The sequence below is a fragment of the Eulemur rufifrons genome, chromosome 24 (genome assembly GCF_041146395.1).
Source record: "Eulemur rufifrons isolate Redbay chromosome 24, OSU_ERuf_1, whole genome shotgun sequence".
Lineage (NCBI taxonomy): Eukaryota > Metazoa > Chordata > Mammalia > Primates > Lemuridae > Eulemur > Eulemur rufifrons.
In genome coordinates, this window is record NC_091006.1 from 15,187,983 (window position 1) to 15,208,698 (window position 20,716).

Consider the following 20,716-nt stretch of genomic DNA (forward strand, 5'->3'; position numbering starts at 1 on the left):
TAATTGGCAAATAAAATGGTACATATTTATTTTATACAGTGTGATGTTTTGATATATTTATCAATGGTAAAATGATCAAGCTAGTTAACACATCACCTGACATAGTTATCTTTTTTGTGGTAAAAAAAATTCAAGATCTATTCTCTCAGCTAGGTGTGGGGGCTCACACCTGTAATCCTAGCACTCTGGTAGGCTGAGGTGGGAGGATCACTTGAGTCAGGAGTTCGAGACCAACCTGAGCAACAATAAGATCGCGTCTCTACTAAAAATAGAAAATTAGCCAGGTAACTAAAAATAGAAAAAATTAGCTGGGAGTCGTGGTTTGTGCCTGTCGTATCAGCTACTTGGGAGGCTGAGGCAGGAGGATCACTTGAGCCTGAAGTTTGAGGTTGCTGTGAGCTAGGCTGATGCCACTGCACTCTAGCCCAGGCAACAGAGCAAGACTCTGTCTCAAAAAAAAAAAAAAAAAAAAAAAGTTAGAAACTTTCAAAGCAAATTCGTATTATAAATAAATTTAAAAAAATCTACTTGCTCAAATTTTAAGTATAGTTTTATTAACTTTAGTCACCATACTGTACAATACATCTCCAGCACTTATTCATCCTGCCTCAAACTTTGTACCCTTTGACCAACATCTCCCCATTTCCCCCATGTACAGCTTTCTGTACATTATACCTCAATAAAGTGGTTTAAAAAAAATCAAAAAGCAGGCCAGGCGCGGTGGCTCACGCCTGTAATACTAGCACTCACTCTGGGAGACCGAGGCGGGAGGATCGCTCGAGGTCAGGAGTTCGAGACCAGCCTGAGCAAGAGTGAGACCCCGTCTCTACTAAAAAAAAAAAATACAAAGAAATTAGCCAAACAACTAAAAATAGGAAAAAAAAAAAAAAATTGGCTGGGCACAGTGGTGCGTGCCTGTAGTCCCAGCTACCCGGGAGGCTGAGGCAGGAGGATCCCTTGAGCCCAGAAGTTTGAAGTTGCTGTGAGCTTGGCTGATGCCACGGCACTCTAGCCCAGGCAACAGAGTGAGACTCTGTCTCAAAACAACAACAACAACAAAACCCAAAATGCTTAAAAAATAAAAAAAAAAGCAAAACAAAAAAACCAGTTGAATGTTAAACTCTAAGCCTGAACTTCCAATGGTAAAACAAGTACAGCATCACCCATCTCAGTATTTATTGATTCAAATACGTTGGACACCAGGAACAATTTTAGAACTAAAGTTACAGTGGCAAAGATAGGTGAGAACCCTGTCCACCCGGGGCTCTTTCTCATTTTGCGAACATATACGGGGTGGGTGGGAGAAGCAGACATTTCACATATACATTCAAACAGAAGTAACACAAAAACACGAAGGCGGCATACAAAGCAGGGTGACTTCTGCTTCGGGTCATGCGACTGTGGGCCTTTTCTCAGAGGAAATATCATCTCAGCTGAGACCTACAGAGTAGGGAGGAACCAGTCATGGGAATTTCTGGGTCCTAAAAATTCTAAGCAGAGTAAACCACCAGTATCCAAGCCCAGAGCCGAACGAGTTCCGTGTGTTTGAGGCAGAGTATGAGGCGTGTATCGGATGGACACAGCCTACAACTCATACCCTAGGATCAGACATCCAATCACAGAGGCAGTTGCAGGTTAAATTAGGATTTTTTTGGTTTGATTCCAAGTACAGCAGGAAGCGGCTCCAAGCTTTCCAGCAGGGATACCGCATAACCTGCCATCTAGAAAGACTTTCTCACTGCCGAGGGACAACAGAGCTCAGGGCAGTCCCACCAAAGAGCTGTTAAAAATTTTTCGTCACCTTTGTTAAAGATAGTAAAGATGACTTTATTCAAGAGGGTTGACGGTGATGGGGGGTTTTGCAATAGGGGAGGGAAACTGGGCTTAACTTTGAATACAGCAAGGACAACTGGAGAGTGATGGTCGGGAAGCAGGGTTGGGTGGAAAATTACTCGGAGGAGACTTCAAGGCTGGGAGATTCCTGCTCAAGGCAGAGCAGGGTGATAGACATTGAGGGTGGGGGATGGGGAATTCAATCATCACCCATCAGATTCCAAGGGTGGGGGATTTTTGCTAAGCTGACTCAAGTTTGGTCAAGTGGGGCAGGTCTGTCCCTGCCTACTCAGGATTCTGACTTTATCCAGGTGAGAGGAGTGACAGCCAACACCTCCGCAGCCCCTGCTACCTGCCAGGCACTGCCGCCAGCTCCTCCGACTTGGCTCATCTAACCCTTATGATATTCCCAAATGTCCTCTTCCCACACTTCAGGTATTGATACGGAAGGACCACAGAGGTTAGGCAAGTCACCCAGGGTCACACGCCAGACACTGGCTGAAGCAGGCTGTGAATCGGGCATAAGAGCTCCATCACTCCACCATGGTGGTCATTTGATCTTGGGCTCAGCTGTGGAGAAGGAATTGAATTCAGACTATGTATCTGGAGAGAGATCAAGAGAGTTTTTTTCCCTTGGGAAATAAACCCAAGTATATATCGTTAACTAATTAAAATAGTTGTCCAGCTAATTTCTATTTTTTTAGTAGAGATGGGGTCTTGCTCTTGCTCAGGCTGGTCTTGAACTCCTGAGCTCAAATGATCCTCCCGCCTCGGCCTCCCAGAGTGCTTTGATTACAGGCGTGAGCCACCACGCCCGACGGTTAACTAATTTTTGACAAGGGCTTCAAGAACACACAATGGGGAAAGAACATTCTCTTCAATAAATGGTGCTGGGAAAACTGGATATCCACATGCTTAAGAATGAACCTGGGGCCTCTTTCACACCGCAAATAAAAGTCAGCTCAAAACAGATAAAAAAAAAAAAAGACCTGAATCCACAAGAATCCTAGGGAAAAGACCCACGTTTTCATGCTGAGTGCCCTTTGACCCTTTTCCCTTCACCTGGCCAGGCATGCAGACACAACACCTGCAACCACGGAGGTAAGAGCACCTGGCTGAAGGCAGCAGCGCAGCAAGACACGAGCCAGGCCCCGTGGGGTCAGGCTGCTGTGCTTTAGTACACGCCAGACTTTGCTGTGAGGGGACAAAGCCAGCTGAAGCGTCCCTGTACCTCAGGTGTGAACATCCTGCTCTAAACACAGAAGGCTGCCATCCCGGCTTCCACAGGCAGCAAGACCGCTCTGCCACACCCCTAGTAACCTCATTAGCATAGAGGTTTTCAGCAATCCTAATGACCACTTAACATTTCCTGCCCTCAGGTAAGCAACTTTTTTTTTTTTTTTCATTTGTCTTCCGGTAAAATTCACATAACATAAAATTAACCATTTTAAAGTGAACAATTAAATGGCCTTTAGTGGATTGACCATCTCTGTTTAGTTCCCCAGTATTTTCCTCACCCAGAAGGAAACCTCATTCCCATTAAGCAGCCACTTCCGTTGCTTCTCCCCCAGCCCCCAACAACCATGAAACTGCTTCTATCCAAATACATTTTCCTGTTCTGGAAGTTTCACATAAATGGCTCCTTACTTTACATACAAAAGTCAACTCAAACGAATCAAAGACCTAAATATAAGAGTAAAAACTGCCTAACATTTTAAGGTATTCATGAGCTGCCTTGAGTTTTATGCAGCCTTAAGAAAAACACTTTTCTAATGAGTGTTTCATCCTCCGATGATTAACAGAAGCAACTATGACCATATTCCCACCCCCTCCTCTCTCAAAAGTCAAAGAACCACTGCTTAAGATCCTCAAGGTTTTTTTTTCTAGTTTTCAGAGTCTCTTGGCTCTATGATCTATGTAAATTTGACTTCAGATGACTAAAACTAAGCAGATGAATACATTAGGAATTTAAAAAGGTTTAGCTGAATAACTTCTTTCAGATATTTCCCATTTCTTCCCTGTTTAGAAGGGATGATGGCAACTATGCCTACCCCGTAAAGGGTTAAATGAGGTCATTGTGTAAGGACCATCCTTCAAAGTATGGGGAAGGGAAATTTGGGGAAGTTAAGCAATTGCCAATTTCAAACAGCTGTTAAGTGTTGAAGCCAATAGTCTAAGCCTTGCAGTTTTATTCTAGAACCTGTGAATTCAATCCCTCTGCTAATTGAGGCAAATGGCTATAATTCTAACATCCAATAATCATACGGGAGAAAATAAGGACAATTTAGAAAAGTCAATTGATTAACAAAGAATAAGTATGCTGTTACACTAGGAGATTTATTATATAAAATATGTCAAAACCTGATGGGCTTTCAAGGCTGGCGATCACTATGCAATACTCACTGTATAATTACAGTGGAAAGAGAAAAGCTATATTGCAACATGATTACAATTGCGACAATGAAAAGGATCTTACCTGTAAACAGTACACATATACTACTTTCCCCCCTCCTCACTACAGCACTTGACTAGTCTTAAATAAATAAATAGTACATATACAGTACACCCAAACACACAGTGGTTGTGTTTAGATGGCTGTGCTATGGAAGATTATTTTTTCCTCTCTTTCCGGAAACACTTCCAAGCTAAGTTGGGAGGTGCTCCTGTGGGAGATTATTATGACTAGTCTTGACTTTCCAGTCTTTAATTACGTGCATTTTGTTTGTATGAGGACTTATTTAATTGAAGAGTCAACTAGATTTTGGCAACCTGTCAGAGAAGGACAAGAGAATATCCTTTGTGTTTAGCAGACAAAGTCTTAAGAGCAATTTCAGGAGACTGGTGGGATGACAAGCTGAATTGCAAAGGGGAGAAATGGAGAGATGTTGGTTACAGCGTACCGATGTTCAGTTAGGTAGGATGAAAAAGTTCTGAGAATCTAATGTACAGCATGGTGACTATAGCTAATAATGTTGGATCCTATAGTTGAAATGTGCTAAGAGAATAGAACTTGTGTTCTCCGCACATATGTAACTATGCGTGGTGATGATACGTGAACCTAATTGTGGTAATCTTTTCACTATGCATATCCCATTGTACATCTTAAATGTGTACAATTTTAAATCGTCACTTATACTTGAGCTGAAAAGAAAATACATGAGCCATCTTGACTTGGAGATATGAGTGCAGAACACTACTTCTAGAAACAGCTAATGGCCGGGCGCGGTGGCTCACGCCTGTAATCCTAGCACTCTGGGAGGCCGAGGCAGGAGGATCGCTCGAGGTCAGGAGTTCGAGACCAGCCTGTGCAAGACTGAGACCCCCTGTCTCTACTAAAAATAGAAAGAAATGATCTGTACAGCTAAAAATATATAGAAAAAAATTAGCTGGGCATGGTGGCACATGCCTGTAGTCCCAGCTACTCGGGAGGCTGAGGCAGTAGGATTGCTTGAGCCCAGGAGTGAGGTGCTGTGAGCTAGGCTGACGCCACGGCACTCTAGCCCGGGCAACAGAGTGAGACTCTGTCTCAAAAAAAAAAAAAAAAAAATAGAAACAGCTAAGAAAAGTGAGAGATTAGACACCAGCTGTAGATGGCCAACACATCACCGCATCGACTAAGGTCTCCGCAACCTTAATACTTTGCGGATACCACAAGATGTTTATGCATGAAGCACGTTATTCCATGTTGTTCTCATCTGGACAAAGTTAGAGCATTTACATTCATATTCCAGTGACTTTAAGGTCAATCTCTGAATATCAACGTCCTCCAGTACAGACTGAGGCTAATATACAGGGAAGTGGGGCCAGATAGGAAAATAAAGTAAAGGAGCCTGGAGGCCAGGCATGGTGGCTCATTCCTATAATCCTAGCCCTGGGAGGCTGAGGCAGGAAGGTCACTGAGATTAGGAGTCTGAGACCAGCCTGAGCAAGAGCGAGATCCCATCTCTACTAAAAAAAAAAAATATATAGAAAAATTAGCTGGGTGTGGTGGTGCATGCCTGTAGTCCCAGCTACTCAGGAGGTGGAGGCAGGAGGATGGCTTGAGCCCAGGAGTTTGAGGTTGCTGTGAGCTAGGCCACTCTAGCCTGGGTGACAGAGCCAGACTCTGTCTCAAAAAAAATAAATAAATAAATAAAAATAAATAAATAAATAAAAATAAATGTGTAAGTATAGATCAGATGTGAAGGTGGGTAGCTATGCGGATCACCTAAAAGATAGATATACGGTGAAAACTTGGTTGACTATGAAAATAGAAGCACATTGAGACTTTTCAATGGTGATACTGGAACTTCTGCTTCCTCCACCGACTCTGGTCATGCAGTTGCAATTATCCGTGTCTGACAGACTGTGGACATTGGTGTGGGGGGAGCCCTGGCACAAGGAGGGGTTTGACCCGAAACCCCAGTAATCCTTTGAGGTCTGACACCCCAACGTTCAAAGAAAGGGAGGAAGAATTTTATCATAGAGACAACTAACAGCACAGTGGAGAACGAGAGAAATAAAGTCAAGTTGCAGAACTGTTACTTACCTTCCCAACGCTTGGCACGACTCCTCACCTCTGAGTGCAGTGGGCGCGGAAAGCTCTGAGAGAAGGCTTTCTCTTTCTGCTCAAAGTCTGTGATTGGCTCTTGGGACCTAATTCTCTATTACCAAGAACTTCCTGTATCCACCCTGATTACTGATAGGAGGAAGCTATTTCCTCAACCTGAGCCTATTGTTCCCCTACACCTGTGGTTCTCAATCTGGGCTGCATTTCCGCCCCGCCCCGTCCTGCCCCCTCCTTTTTTTTTTTTTTTGGCTGCTTGTTAAATTCTCGTATTGGGGCATCATCTCACTGTATCAATGCCCAGAGATTCTGGTTCATAGGTCAAATGCCCTAATCTGTCCAGACATTGGGATTCTTTAAAGAGTCCTAGATAATTGTAATTGTAGCCGGGTTTGAGAACCATTGCTTAGAACCTGCAGCTGTGACTGGCTGCCTTCTCCTGCCATACAGGTATATTAAAAATCCATCCACATTTAATATTAAAGATCAATGACACATTAAATACCAGACACATTAAATAGCAGCTTGAGCAACATAGCAAGACTCCGTCTCTACAAAAAATTTTAAAAAATCAGCTGGGCGTAGTGGCACACCTGTAGTCCCAGCTACTCAGGAGGCTGATGCAGGAGGATCGCTTGAGCCCAGGAGTTTGAGGTTACAGTGAGCTGCAATCACTCATTGCTTTAGCCTGGGCAACAGAGTGAGACCGTCTCTAAATAAATAGATAAATAAATAAATAAATAAATAACACATCAAAGGAACCAAGTTCGTCAGTTTTACATTTGCAATATTAATTTTGTAGACATAAGTAAGACCATAAAATTTTGAGTTTTGCAGCTCTTTTTACGTTTTAGAACAAATATATCTGTATCTATGTTTCTACCTACTTTAGAGCTCAAATTTGAAGCATCTCCAGACCAATAAAATATACAATAAGTTTAATACAATAAAATAGTTTCATACAAGCTATTTTTGTAAAAATATAACACAGAAAACATATTGTTACACCAAGTGTTATAGCGGGTGGTTCCAAGGACAAACCGAGTGGCACACCGAGAGTCAGAGAATCAAGGTTTATTCGCTGGAGGGCTCAGAGGGGTCTTGCCACCAAATTCTGAGCCTCCTCAACCTGGTTTTTCCCACGTCCATTAGGTTGGGGTGGTCTGAGGGGTGGGGTCTCAGGTGGCTAAGGTGCCAAGTAATAGGTTAGTATTATGTTGATGCGCCTGGTAATAGGTTAGTTGATGCACCAGGTAACAGGTTAGTATTATGTTGATGCACCAGGTAACAGGTTAGTATTATGTTGATGCACCAGGTAACAGGTTAGTATTATGTTGATGCACCAGGTAACAGGTTAGTATTATGTTAATGAGGGTCTTCCGAGGGGTGGGGTCTCAGGTGGCTGATGCGCCAGGTAATAGATGGGGGTCTTCCTTGTCAATATTACAAAATAATTAAAAATGTAAATAATCCGGAACAGAAACACAAAGTTATGTGTGCTAGAAGGCTAACATTCAATTAGTCGTGATGGCAAACAACAATGGAATTAAAGAACAAGGTAGTTATGACTGACTTTGGTCAATTACTTTCCACAGTAATTCAGCCATTCAATCTGAGATCCTGCCTCCAAAAATGAAGGAAAGGAGCAAAAGAAGAAAGATGGAGAGGAGTGGTCTCTAAAGTTCTGTGAACTAAAATAAAATTTTAAGGCTCACCCCGCAACCGGCTGACTCAATGGACCCCCTCTTGGCCAAAGGAATATCCTAAAACTAAATTGCCTGCCAGGAGGAGGGAGGTCAGACATGCCTTACCATGGCCCCCTCCCTCCTTGGGGACATCCTTTGTAATGCACTAACAGGCCTAAGGGTATACAAGAGACACCTACAGGTCCTCAATTTACACAAAAAATCTATGACCCTTTTAGAGAAAGCTTCATGTCTTTAGCCAATTACAAGTCAAAGAATCTTTAAACCCACCCATAACCTGTAAGCCCCGCTTCCAGATGGCCCACCTTTTCGGGCCAAACCAATGTATGCCTCCCACGTATTGATTTATGACTTTATCTGTAACCCCTGTCTCCTTGAAATGTATAACCCAAACTGTAACCCAGTCACACCGAGTCCACTTGCTGAAGACTTCCTGAGCATGGCTCCTGGTCATGGTCCTCAAATTTGTCTCACAGTAAATCTCTTTAAAATTATTTTACAGAGGCCGGGCGCGGTGGCTCACGCCTGTAATCCTAGCACTCTGGGAGACTGAGGCGGGTGGATTGTTTGAGCTCAGGAGTTCGAGACCAGCCTGAGCAAGAGCAAGACTCCGTCTCTACTAAAAATAGAAAGAAATTATATGGACATCTAAAAATATATAGAAAAAATTAGCCGGGCATGGTGGCACATGCCTGTAGTCCCAGCTACTCGGGAGGCTGAGGCAGAAGGATTGCTTCAGCCCAGGAGTTTGAGGTTGCTGTGAGCGAGGCTGTTGTCACGGCACTCTAGCCTGAGCAACAGAGCAAGACTCTGTCTCAAAAAAAAAAAAAAAAAAAAAAAAAAATTATTTTACAGAGTTTGGCTTTTCTTTTTTTTTCTGTTTACAAGATTGGCGCCCAGATGTGGGGCTCAGAGAAGACTCAGGACTGCCAAAGGAGCAGCCCGAACTCGGTGCCAAGTACTGGCATGGCCAGCTTTTGGGCCCTACAACTCTGAGCTTCTCCTTGGGCTGAACTGGTAAATCCTCCTGAGCTCCGGACCTCCCGTTTTTGGTTGATGGTCTTGGTCTACTCTGAGCTGGTTCTTTTCCTAGGAATTAATTGTTATTTGGGATCCTAACTTAGATTTGGAGGTGCATTCTAAAGGGTCTTCTCCATTGTCTTTTTATCCTAAAATTAATCTCAATTGGCTTTTCTGTGCATTTTTGAAAGAGGAAACTGAACTGTCTTGTTTGTAAATAAATGAGAGATTGAGTTCTTCAGCTCCAAAGGAGGGGCATCTTGATCTCCTCCCAGACTTGGCAGCCCTGGGTGACCGGGGTCCTGAGTGGGAGTTGCCTGGGGCAATTCCCTGAGGCGCGAGTGGCCCTATAGGGAACCCCCCCAACAAATTAATTAAAAGAAGGCTCGTCCAGGAAACGCATATAAGAGCTGATCACTCGGTGTTTTGAGCCCTCTCAGAGGTACTAGACCCCCAAGAGAGAAACTGAGACTTGTAAGAGGGTGGGACTGACTCAGTGGTGAAACATTGAGGAGCCCCACCCACAATCAACACACTCTGATCCACGACACCAAACCCTGTATTACAGTTCAGTTGCTTGTTTTTTTTTTTTGTTTTTTTTTTTGAGACAGAGTCTCACTCTGTTGCCCAGGCTAGAGTGAGTGCCGTGGCGTCAGCCTAGCTCACAGCAACCTCAAACTCCTGGGCTCAAGCGATCCTCCTGCCTCAGCCTCCCGAGTAGCTGGGATTACAGGCACATACCACCATGCCCGGCTAATTTTTTCTACATAGATTTTTAGTTGTCCATATAATTTCTTTCTATTTTTAGTAGAGATGGGGTCTCGCTCTTGCTCAGGCTGGTCTTGAACTCCTGACCTCAAGTGATCCTCCCGCCTTGGCCTCCTAGAGTGCTAGGATTATAGGTGTGAGCCACTGTGCCCGGCCTCGGTTGATTCTTGTAAAGAAAAGTGGGAAGTCCTCTAAAAATAAGAAAAGACAAGGAGAATGACCCCCATTGGGCACCCCAGTTGGTTTGTAGACTCTCTACTTACAAGTATTTGTGTAAATGAAAAGATTCAAAGACATGCCAGGTTTTTCGAGGGCTCCAAATCGTTATAGCTAATTCTTGCGCACAAGTTTTTATGAAAGAGCAAATTACATCAAGGAAAATTCAGAGCTCAATTTTCTGGCTACTCTAAAAGCTGCTAACTTTTTCTATTGATGTTAACTTATTGTTTATGGTATTTACAATTGAAAGGCTACCTGGGGATCCTGCAGCCAGTTCTAGCTAAAATACAAACATTCAAAACTCATTTTGAACTAAAGAAAAAAAAAAAGGCTAAAGAGGATTTCTAAAAAAAATCAAACTGCCATGGAAACTGTTTTGCCAAAAACTTTGATCCACAGGCCTAATTAGGTTACCTATCAGGGCACTAAACTTTGCCATGTGAACAAGTTCTAGTTTGTCAGAAGAAATTTAGATCCAGCTGTCTTTTACAGACTGGTGAGTTTTGTGTTACCATCTCATGGCTAGAGTTCTAGGGAAAAATCTATTAGAACTTTGTGTGCGTGTGTGAGTGTATATGTTTAGGTATGTTTTGTGTATGTCCATGTAGATTTTTAAAATAACCAGTTTTAGATTTACTAAAATGTGGTAAAGATAGTATAGAGAGTTCCCATGTAACCTCCACTCAGCTTTATCTGATGTTAATATAACATCTTACAGGTCTATGGCATAATTGTCAAAGCTAAGAATTAACATTTGTATAATACTATTAACTAAACTACAGACTGTATTTGGGTTTCACCCATTTTTTTCCCACTGATGTCCTTCTGTTGCAGGATCCATTCCAGGACAGCATGTTTTATTTAATATTTAATCATGTTGTATCTTAGTTTTTTCTCGCTTGTGACAGTGGTTCTTTTGATAAGTCCTCATTAGGTTTGGTTTTGTTTTGTGTTTTTTTTTTTTTTTTTTTTTTGAGACAGAGTCTCACTCTGTTGTCCAGGCTAGAGTGCCGTGGCGTCAGCCTAGCTCACAGCAACCTCAAACTCCTGGGCTCAAGCGATCCTCCTGCCTCAGCCTCCTGAGTAGCTGGGACTACAGGCATGTGCTACCATGCCCGGCTAATTTTTTCTATATATATTTTTAGTTGTCCATATAATTTCTTTCTATTTTTAGTAGAGAAGGGGGTCTCACTCTTGCTCAGGCTGGTCTCAAACTCCTGAGCTCAAATGATCCAGCTGCCTTGGCCTCCCAGAGTGCTAGGATTACAGGTGTGAGCCACCACCGTGCCCTCATTAGGTATTTTATACAATGTTTTTTAACTAGCCTTTACCTGTTATTGTTGGTTTTTTTTTTTTTTTTTTTATGATTAGAGTTGTGGGTTTAGGGGAAGAACATTGTAAGGTTTTGAGACCGGAGTCCACGGGAGGGGTGGCACAGCTGAAAGTCAAAGTACCCTCCCCAGTTTCGGCACCAAATGTAAGGTTTTTTGGAGTGGCCGGTGCCAGAGAAAGAAAGACGAATAGAGTTGAAAGGGATAAGCAAAGAGGCCTTAATGGGGTGCTCCTGGGTGGGGGTAACGAGTCCCAAGAGAGGGACCCGGGCGAGCTTCATGGGACCCACGGAGTGGGACCAGAGAAGTCACCCCGCCCAGAAGTCTGGATGGGCTTATATACATTTTTAGGGCTGGGTGATGGGAGTTTCTCAGGAGGGAAGGTTTCCGCAGGAACAGTGAGGAATTTCTTTGTTTCAGCTTTAGGGCGGGTATTGAGGAATAGGAGGGGCTTCTTCTTTTTTCATTAGGGAAGGGAGGGGTGCCTGCCACCAACCTTACAAACATCAGAGTGGCAAAGTGTCCCTGTTGCATCATACTAGGTGGCACAGGATGTCCACACAAATCATCCCTAACGATGCTAACCTTGATCACTTGGTGAGGGTGTTATCTGCCAGGTTTCTCCCATCGAGTTACTGCTTGTCTCTTTTCACACTTGGTCACCAAGTCCAGCTAACTCAAGGGGTAGGGAATCTAGCTCTACCGCCTGAAGAAGGAGTATCTACATATTCTATTTGTAATTCTTCTTTAGGAAGATTTGCCTCAACTCTATTTATGCAAGAGCACTATTAATTGTTGTTTTATTTTAAAAAATCAAATAAATAGAAATACTTCTCATAAGATGAACTTTGTGTTTTGTTCATCTTTCATACACATGGGGTGATGAAGGAGAAGTGAGCCTGTGTGTAATGTTACGTAGTGATTGTCTGTGACAAGGCAGGAGGGCCAAATGCCTTCAGGAAGTGAGAGATAATGAGCCTGAGTGAAGCCTGTAGGGTGAGAGAGAAGAGAGGGAGAGAAGACAGAAGAGGACACTAGGGAGCTGGCAAACACTCAGCCTGTCTGTGCCTACTAGTGGCCCAGTCAGGAGCCATTTCCCTACCTTCCCTGTTCCTGGCAGAGCTGCTCTTCTTACAGAGGCTAAAAGGCCAGAAACCTTGGTGGGGACATTGCCTCAGTCTTGCACAAAGTGACTAGACAGAACATCCACTGTGGTGCTTCTGGAAAAATTGTCCTCCATGATAAGAAAGAACCCGTGCACAATTGGAAGCTTCATCTGTACCTTCCTTTTTTTCTTTAGACATATTTGAATAAGGTCGTGGTGTGCAGTGGTGTTGCCATCTTGTGACCAGTAGAGGAAAGCCAGTACTCTGAATACAGTATAGAGGTTGATTTAAAAAAGCCTGGATCCTTCCTGGTATCTTAAGGTATTGAACAAATCCTGGAAATTTTAGGCTTCTATTTCTGTGAGATAATTAAAAACAAACAAATCCTTGGCATTTAAGTAATTTATAGAAAAGTAATATGCGTCTTGCAACTGAACACTGTAGTAAAGACAAATACAAACAAAAAGAGGTTTAATTCTATTAAAAATAAAAAGAGATGTACCCCCCTTCCTAAGAGCATTTTCCTTAGAACACTTGTTATTGTAAATTCTTTCTCTGCCCCTTTGAGATGTATGTAAATCTTGTTAAAAGCCTCTGGCCAATTTTACAACCCAGGAATGGCTTTCTCAAAGGTCCGGGAACCATCTTAAAGAAGTGAGAAGTTCATTTTTTTCCTTTATAGAAAGCCAATTTAAGTAACTAAGATTGTCACCCCAATTACCAAGTAAATTGAGGATGAGTTATATGTAACAACTGGTCCTGTCGTGTTCTTTCTTTCATTTTTAGGAGTTTAGAAGTAGGGAGTTTATTTTTAATTAAAAAAATGGAGAAATATTTATTATAGACAATAGTACCAAAAGGATCAAGTGCCAAGTAATGTCTTTAAAACATAGATGCACATACCTTAATATTCAAATAATTAAAATTAACCCTATAAGGTGTAGTTTATTTTTATCCCACTGTTTAGTTCTGCAACTTTAGTTAATTCACTGCTTGAATATGTTTAAAAGCAAAATAATTAAAGCACTGGTTAAATAATTTTCTTATTGTGCACTGGAAATGCTTCTATGACAATTTATAGTGAACTGAAAAACCCATGATTACTACATTAGAGAGGCTGCTACAGGCTTCCTGCTTCCCAGGGTCAGAGCACCTATGGTACCTTAACAATCAGGTATCATTAGGTAGGTCCCATATTTGGGGTTTGATGACATTTACCAAACATATTAAGTTCCTAGGGCTTCTGTAAGAAATCACATACTTGTCAGGCTAAAACAACAGAAACCAAGGTCCACACTCCCTCCAGAGACTCTAGGGGAGATCCTGTTCTTTGCCCCTTCTAGTGCCTGGTGTTTGCCAGCTTCTTTGGCTTGTGGCCACATCACTGCAATGTCTGCCTCCACCTTCACATTGCCTTCTCATCCGTGTGTCTTCTCTTCTGTCACTCACAAAGACACCTGACATGGGAATTAGGCCGCACCCTGATAATCAAGATGATCCCTGTTGCGGCTACTTTTTTGCTCCTGAGCTCGGTAGCGAAGGAATGAATAATTACTAGAAACACATAGTGTTTAGAGACAAGGGGAGACACTAAAACCTAAAGGAGAAAATGGCCTCCTCAGCTAAGTTTGTCCCCATATTTATTTCCAAGGACACGTGCAAAGGGTCAGGCCCGGGGCCATTTATTAATTTTTTTAACAACTTCCATTCAGGTCAGCCATTTTCAGCTGACCTTTACACAGCAAACAAGCAGCTTTGGGCAGGCGTTTTTTGCCCCACCCTTCATTCACCTTGCTCACGTTCTTTCTATCCATCCAGCCAGCCAGCCATCCTTTCTTCTAGGCCCAGCCCCGACCCATCCCCTCATCTCAAGAACCTTAACTTAATTACATCTGCAAAGACCCTTTTTCTAAATAGAGTCACAATCCCACAGGTTCCAGGGATTAGAAAGTGGACCTATCTTTTTGGAGACCACCATTCAACCCTCCAGTCTGCCCACCGGCCCTCCAAAATTAGCATGTCTCATGTGCAAAATACACTCACCCCATCCCAACATCCCCAAAGTGTCAAACCATTACAGTATCAACTTTAAAATCGTATTTAAATACCATTAGTTCAAAAGTCCCAAATGTCATCATCTAATCATGTGAATCATGTATGGGTAGAGACTCTGGTTACAAGCCATCCTGTGGCAAAACTCCCCTCCATCCTCCATCTGTGGAACTATTAAACTAGAAAACAAGCTGTCTGCTTCCAAAATACAATGGAACAGCCATAGGATGATAGCGATAAATATTCCTATTCCAGAAAGGGAGAAAATGGAATGTAGAGAGGAGTCATCAGTCCCAAGGTGCATAAAAGTCCAGCAGAAAAAGTTCCAGTAGGTTTTAAGCCCTGGGAATAATCCTCTGCTGTTTGATGCCCAGCACCCATAGCTCCATCGCCTGGGCCCAAGCCTCTGCGGTCCTTTCACGTTCTCTTACTTGAGGTTTATTTATTGTTAATTTTGAGAACATGTATGTATGTAATGGGTTGTATCTGCTTGATTATACAAAAGGGTGAGTTTTTTTTTCTTCTGTCTTTGTAATGTGTTGCCTGAAATGGGCATCACATTCTCGTTTGATGTTTATTCAGTAATAAAACTGTTTTCTTTCTCTACTACCTTCGTGAAGAGGTTTTCTGGGTTGGGAAATTTTGTTTTTGATTATATGTCCCCAGTATGAGTGACCACACCCAAGCCCTCTCTCCTTTACCACTTTGTTTTCTATTCCTCAGTGCACTTATTGCTACCATAAATCATCTTACTCTGTGATGAGGTCTTCTGGGTTGAGAAGATTGTTTTCAATTGTATTTCTCTCGCATCTGTTCCCCTGTCTAGAAGAATCCAATTCCAAATGTCTTTGAAACTTCTGTATTTGCTAAGCAAGTAAATACGTGGGCTGATTTTACTGAGATCAAAAATGCAAACTAATTACAGAGCCCAACAAACACACGGCCTGTGGCAGGGCAGGCATGAGTGCTGCGGGGCATCACGGCTCCCAGGCCCCGCGGCTGGGTGCACGCGTGGAAGTCGGGGTGGAGGTGCGCACTTCAGGGGCCCCCGCGGTGCCCCGGGCGCGACCTGGATCTGACACGACCCCAAAGCTTGGGCGGGTGGGCTGGGGTTTGTGGTGGGGCACTCCGCCACGCTCCTGAGGTTGGTTTATATTCACTCACACGCGCATCTGGGCACTTGCTATACGGCGCACACAGCTGTGGATTTATGGGTTTGTTCACGCGCCCATTCAGGCCCCCCAGCACCTCAGTCTCCCCCCCCCCCCCGCCCCGCCCAGTCGCCGCCTCAGCGGGTTCTTAGTTTCCCGCCTGGTCCTGACTCCGCCCCCTACCGTCCCATTGGCCCGGTGATCGGGAACCAGGCGGAAACTCCCATTTCTGTCTTTTCTATTGGGCACGCTGCTGATGCGGCACAAAGTTCATCCAATGGGAATCAGCCTAGAACTACCCGCTCAGCTCCCGGGCCAGCGCGCGTGGTATAAAAGGCCTGCCCGGGGTTGCCCAAACACTTTACGACGCGCGGGATCTCGGAGCCTGCGACTCTCGCGGGGACTCCCACGAGGCCGCAGGTGGGATTGGAGGAACCTCTGTCTGGAGGTGACCGCTCGTCTTCAGACGCTCGTGAACGTGAGCTCCCAGTTCCCTAGGGCTCAGGAAGGTGTCAGCTTGTCCTCGCCGGATGAGTGACTCCAGGTCTGTGGTGCAGGTGGGCGAAGATGAGCCCGCAGGTGAGCAGGGTAAGAACCGCGACCAGAGAAAGAGGGTGGAGAAGGAAAGACTGGTGTCCGTGGTTGGGGTGCGGCGCACAGAAGAACGTGTTCACATGTCTCCCCCTCCCCCCTCCCCTTCTGCCCCCGTCCCCATCTTCCTCCCCTCCTTTCCGTAGGTGCAGCAGGCCGGGCAACCCCGCCGCTCAGCAACGCGGTCAGGTGCGTGCGTTCGGCTTACCCGTGGAGAAGGGAGGGAGTGGAACCCAGGGATGAACCCCAAGCTAGGCGTGAGGAGGGAGGGCCGCCTCCTTGGACCGACAGCACACCCGGGCTGGCCCAGGGGAAGGGAAGGCGGCAGAGGGAGGAGAACGTAAAAGAGGAAGGGGAGCATTCGGGATCCCTGACTTTTCTTCCACCTGCCCTTCCTCCCGAGCTCAGGCTCTATTCTTCTCTCGGCAGGCGGCGCTTCACAATTGATGAGTTTGATATCGGGCCTCCTCTGGGCAAGGGGAAATTTGGGAATGTGTACCTGGCTCGCCTCAAGGAAAACCATTTTACTGTGGCCCTGAAGGTTCTTTTCAAGTCCCAGATAGAGAAGGAAGGACTGGAGCACCAGCTACGCAGGGAAATTAAAATGCACTGGCGTCTACAGTAAGGACAGTCTCGGCGTGAGACTCCCGCACTGGGTCTTTACTCGTTCTCCTGTTTTCCTCTTCCATCTCTGACATCTGAACCCAGAATTTGGTAGCATAATTGGTAATTTGGTAGACTCCCGCCAACACTGCCCCCAAGAAAGCCCTTTGCTTCTACCTTTAAGATTTTCCTCTGCAGTTCATTCCAGTTACACCATGTAAATCTCCCTCTCTGTGGCAGGCACCCAAATCTTGATACCTATTCCCGTTCTCCCTTCACTCACTCCCAGACTGAGCTGTTATTATTTTGGTCCCAGCACGATTGCCACTTGTGTGACCAATCACTGATGATAGCATCATGTGCTGGGCCCCAGGGAAAACTGTGACCCTTCTTCCATCCTTCTTTCAGACACCCCAATATTCTAAGGCTGTACAATTACTTCCATGATGCTCACCGGGTATACCTGATCCTGGAATATGCTCCAAGGGGTGAGCTCTATACGGAGCTGCAGAAAAGCCAGAAATTGGATGAGCAGCGAACAGCCACGGTGAGGGGGGCCTGGAGGCTCTGGGTCTATGAGTTTACTGTGGGCTGGTGGGGGTCTCTGTTTGCGGCTGTCATGAGTGTCCAGATTTCTTTTTTAAAAGTTTCTGAATTTTCTGTAAATTTTATTTTTTAAATTTTCATCTATTTTTAAATTTTCCCTTAAATAAACCCCAAATGCACACATATGTAAATTTTATATAATGACACAAACATCCTACAGCTTCACATTTGGATATCCTAATTACCTTCAGTGTATCTCTAGAACGTTAATAAGTAGTCTGTGTAAGTTTGGATTCTTTGGTTGTAAGCAATGGAATCTACCTTATGCAAAGAAACATACCAAAAGGCTGTGAAAGAGTTCACTGAATAAATGGATAGAACTGGCTTAGAAATAGGTACCAAGAGATTTCTAGAAAGGGAAGCACAACAGTGATCTTCCAGCAGCAATGGTCAAGTCAGCTTGCTCTGTCAAAATGAATGATCTTCTATCTTTCCTCCTGTTTCTGTATCATTTCCTCAGTCCTCAAAGTCCTGTGGGAGATCATCTAAATAGCTCAGTGTAGGCTGTGTGGCTATTTGCTGTGCTAGGGCAACAAGGAAGATCTGTCCATCCTGTAACAACAAAAAAAGGGGCAGAGGAAATCCTTCCCCACCAATAACCATAATGCTATTAAAAAGGAGGTAATGGAGTTGAAAAGCAAAAAATAAAAGATCCCACTACAATCATAAAATTCATGAGGGGTATTCTACCTTGCAGGGAAATTGTGGGAGGCTTCACTTTCAGATTGCCTTTTCTTTGCTCATACAGATAATAGAGGACTTGGCAGATGCCTTGACTTACTGCCATGATAAGAAAGTGATTCACAGGGATATTAAGCCAGAAAACCTGCTTCTGGGATTCAGGGGTGAGGTGAAGATTGCAGATTTTGGCTGGTCTGTGCACACGCCCTCTCTGAGGTAGGTCTGGTGGTGGTGGTGGTGGGCCCTGAGTACTAGTTAGGAATGATCCATTTTAATTTATTCCACACGTAAGACCTGGATACAAACCTGGGTTTATATTTGAATGTTGCTTTTTTCAAATTATTATTATTATTATTATTGTTATTTGAGACAGAGTCTCGCTCTGTTGCCCGGGCTAGAGTGCCGTGGCATCAGCCTAGCTCACAGCAACTGCAGACTCCTGGGCTCAAGCAATCCTTCTGCCTCAGCCTCCTGAGTAGCTGGGACTACAGGCATGCGCCACCATGCCCAGCTAATTTTTTTTTTCTATATATATTTTTAGCTGTCCATGTCATTTCTTTCTATTTTTAGTAGAGATGGGGTCTCCCTCTTGCTCAGGCTGGTCTTGAACTCCTGACCTTGAGCGATCCTCCGCTGTTGGCCTCCCAGAGTGCTAGGATTACAGGTGTGGGCCACCGTGCCTGGCCCTATTTTTAAATTTTATTTTGTTTATACATGTTTTAGAGACAGGGACTCACTCTGGCATTCAGGCTGGAGAGCAGTGGGGCGATCATAGCTCACTGCAGCCTTGAACTCCTGGCTCAAGTGATCTTTGTGCCTCAGCCTCCCGAGTAGTTGGGATTACAGGCGCGTGCCACCATGCCCCACTGACTTACTGCCCAGGCTCCAAATCTTTCTTGATGCTGAGAATATTCTTGTGGAAACATTCTGGATCATAAGCTAAATAATTATATGAATAATTCCAAATAATGGATTTAGTAGGTCCTAGTACTTGCCTTCTCTTAACCTTGGTCCATTTAAAGAGTCTGTCTCCAAACCCCTGTGCTCAGGAGAGGACTGTCCAGGATGTCCTAAGGTCTCCCATCTCACTGGAAGCTGGGAAGGATTTCCCTCGGTCTGGGCTTCTGCTCAGTGTTCCCTTCTCTGCCCTCCTCTAGGAGAAACACAGTGTGTGGAACACTGGACTACTTGCCTCCAGAAATGATCGAGGGGAGAACATATGCTGCGAAGGTGGATCTGTGGTGCATTGGGGTGCTCTGCTATGAGCTGTTGGTGGGAAGTCCACCCTTTGAGAGCGCCTCCCACGATGAGACCTATAGACGCATCCTCAAGGTGGGATGGTCACACTTTGGGCATTCGTGGGGGAGCTGGTTGGCTGCTGGGCCTGTGGGGACCAGGGCACACACACAAGATTGTCTACTAAGGTCCAGAGTGCCTTGAAGGGACTCAGGGAAAAAAATGAGAAGAATATTGACCAAAGAAACTAACCAAACTTCTCTTTCTTCTTTCCTGGCTTCAACAGGTAGATGTGAGGTTCCCCCTATCAATGCCTTTGGGAGCCCAGGACTTGATCTCCAAGCTTCTCAGATACAATCCCCAGGATCGGCTGCCGCTGACCCAGATCCCGAAGCACCCCTGGGTCCGGGCCCATTCGCGGGGGACGCTGCCTTTCTGAGCCTGTCTGCCTCCGTTCCTTGCTGTTTGTTTAGGGAGTTCTCCTGGCTTTGCTACCTTCTCTGTCTTGTTTCTTCTGAGATGTACAATGATAATTAATAAAAGCTGAATAATTTTGCATTCCTAACTGGTACTCAGGGCCCAGGCTACCACCACCACCAGACCTACCTCAGAGAGGGCGTGTGCACAGACCAGCCAAAATCTGCAGTCTTCACCTCACCCCTGAATCCCAGCAGCAGGTTTTCTGGCTTAATATCCCTGTGAATCACTTTCTTGTCATGGCAGTAAGTCAAGGCTTCTGCCAACTCCTCTATTATCTGGTCTTTATAGTTGTGTGAGTGAGTGTGTGACTTCTCTGAATCTTAATTTCTTGTGGAAACTCTTTCCCATGACAGTTGCCCAAGATTTTGCCCTCCTGCCCTGGAGATGGTGACTTCACTCTCCTTGAAAACTACTGCCTACTTTCTTGCAGATAAATGCCTTTGAGGGTACATAAACTGTCACCTATCACAGTGGCTCTTTGACTCAAGTGTTCCCCATGTGTGAAACAGGACTGTCGTCAACACAAGGGTCCACTCCCTTTGTCGTGACATTCAACATGCTGCTGTTTCTGAAATGTTTTCCTGCACATCAGTGCCACTCAGTCCTCAAATGAATCCACTAGCACCTCAGTGGTGTGTCATATTCTGATTGCATCAGAATAAGTCATCCCTATAATAGACACAACATCATCTCTTCTTTTTTTTTTTTTTTTTTTTTTTTTGAGACAGAGTCTCACTCTGTTGCCCAGGCTAGAGTGAGTGCCGTGGCGTCAGCCTAGCTCACAGCA

General features: G+C 44.5%; 1 protein-coding gene across 1 annotated transcript; it reads left to right on the forward strand.

The window, feature by feature from the left end:
- Positions 1-16,262: 16,262 nt before the first annotated feature.
- Positions 16,263-19,888, forward strand: LOC138374229 (aurora kinase C-like). The gene is made up of 7 exons (XM_069456941.1): positions 16,263-16,320; positions 16,470-16,512; positions 16,753-16,944; positions 17,335-17,473; positions 18,281-18,429; positions 19,371-19,545; positions 19,736-19,888. The coding sequence occupies exons 1-7, from the start codon at positions 16,263-16,265 to the stop codon at positions 19,886-19,888; spliced, it is 909 nt and encodes a 302-aa protein (XP_069313042.1).
- The last annotated feature ends 828 nt before the right edge of the window (positions 19,889-20,716 follow it).

What these genes read in the sequence shown, in the direction of transcription:
- LOC138374229 (XM_069456941.1), top strand. Translation starts at nt 16,263, where the DNA reads ATGAGTGACTCCAGGTCTGTGGTGCAGGTGGGCGAAGATGAGCCCGCA. An exon ending in AAAATGCACTGGCGTCTACA is followed by an intron (nt 16,945 to 17,334) that starts GTAAGGACAGTC and finishes TCCTTCTTTCAG; the next exon opens with ACACCCCAATATTCTAAGGC. An exon ending in ATGAGCAGCGAACAGCCACG is followed by an intron (nt 17,474 to 18,280) that starts GTGAGGGGGGCC and finishes TTGCTCATACAG; the next exon opens with ATAATAGAGGACTTGGCAGA.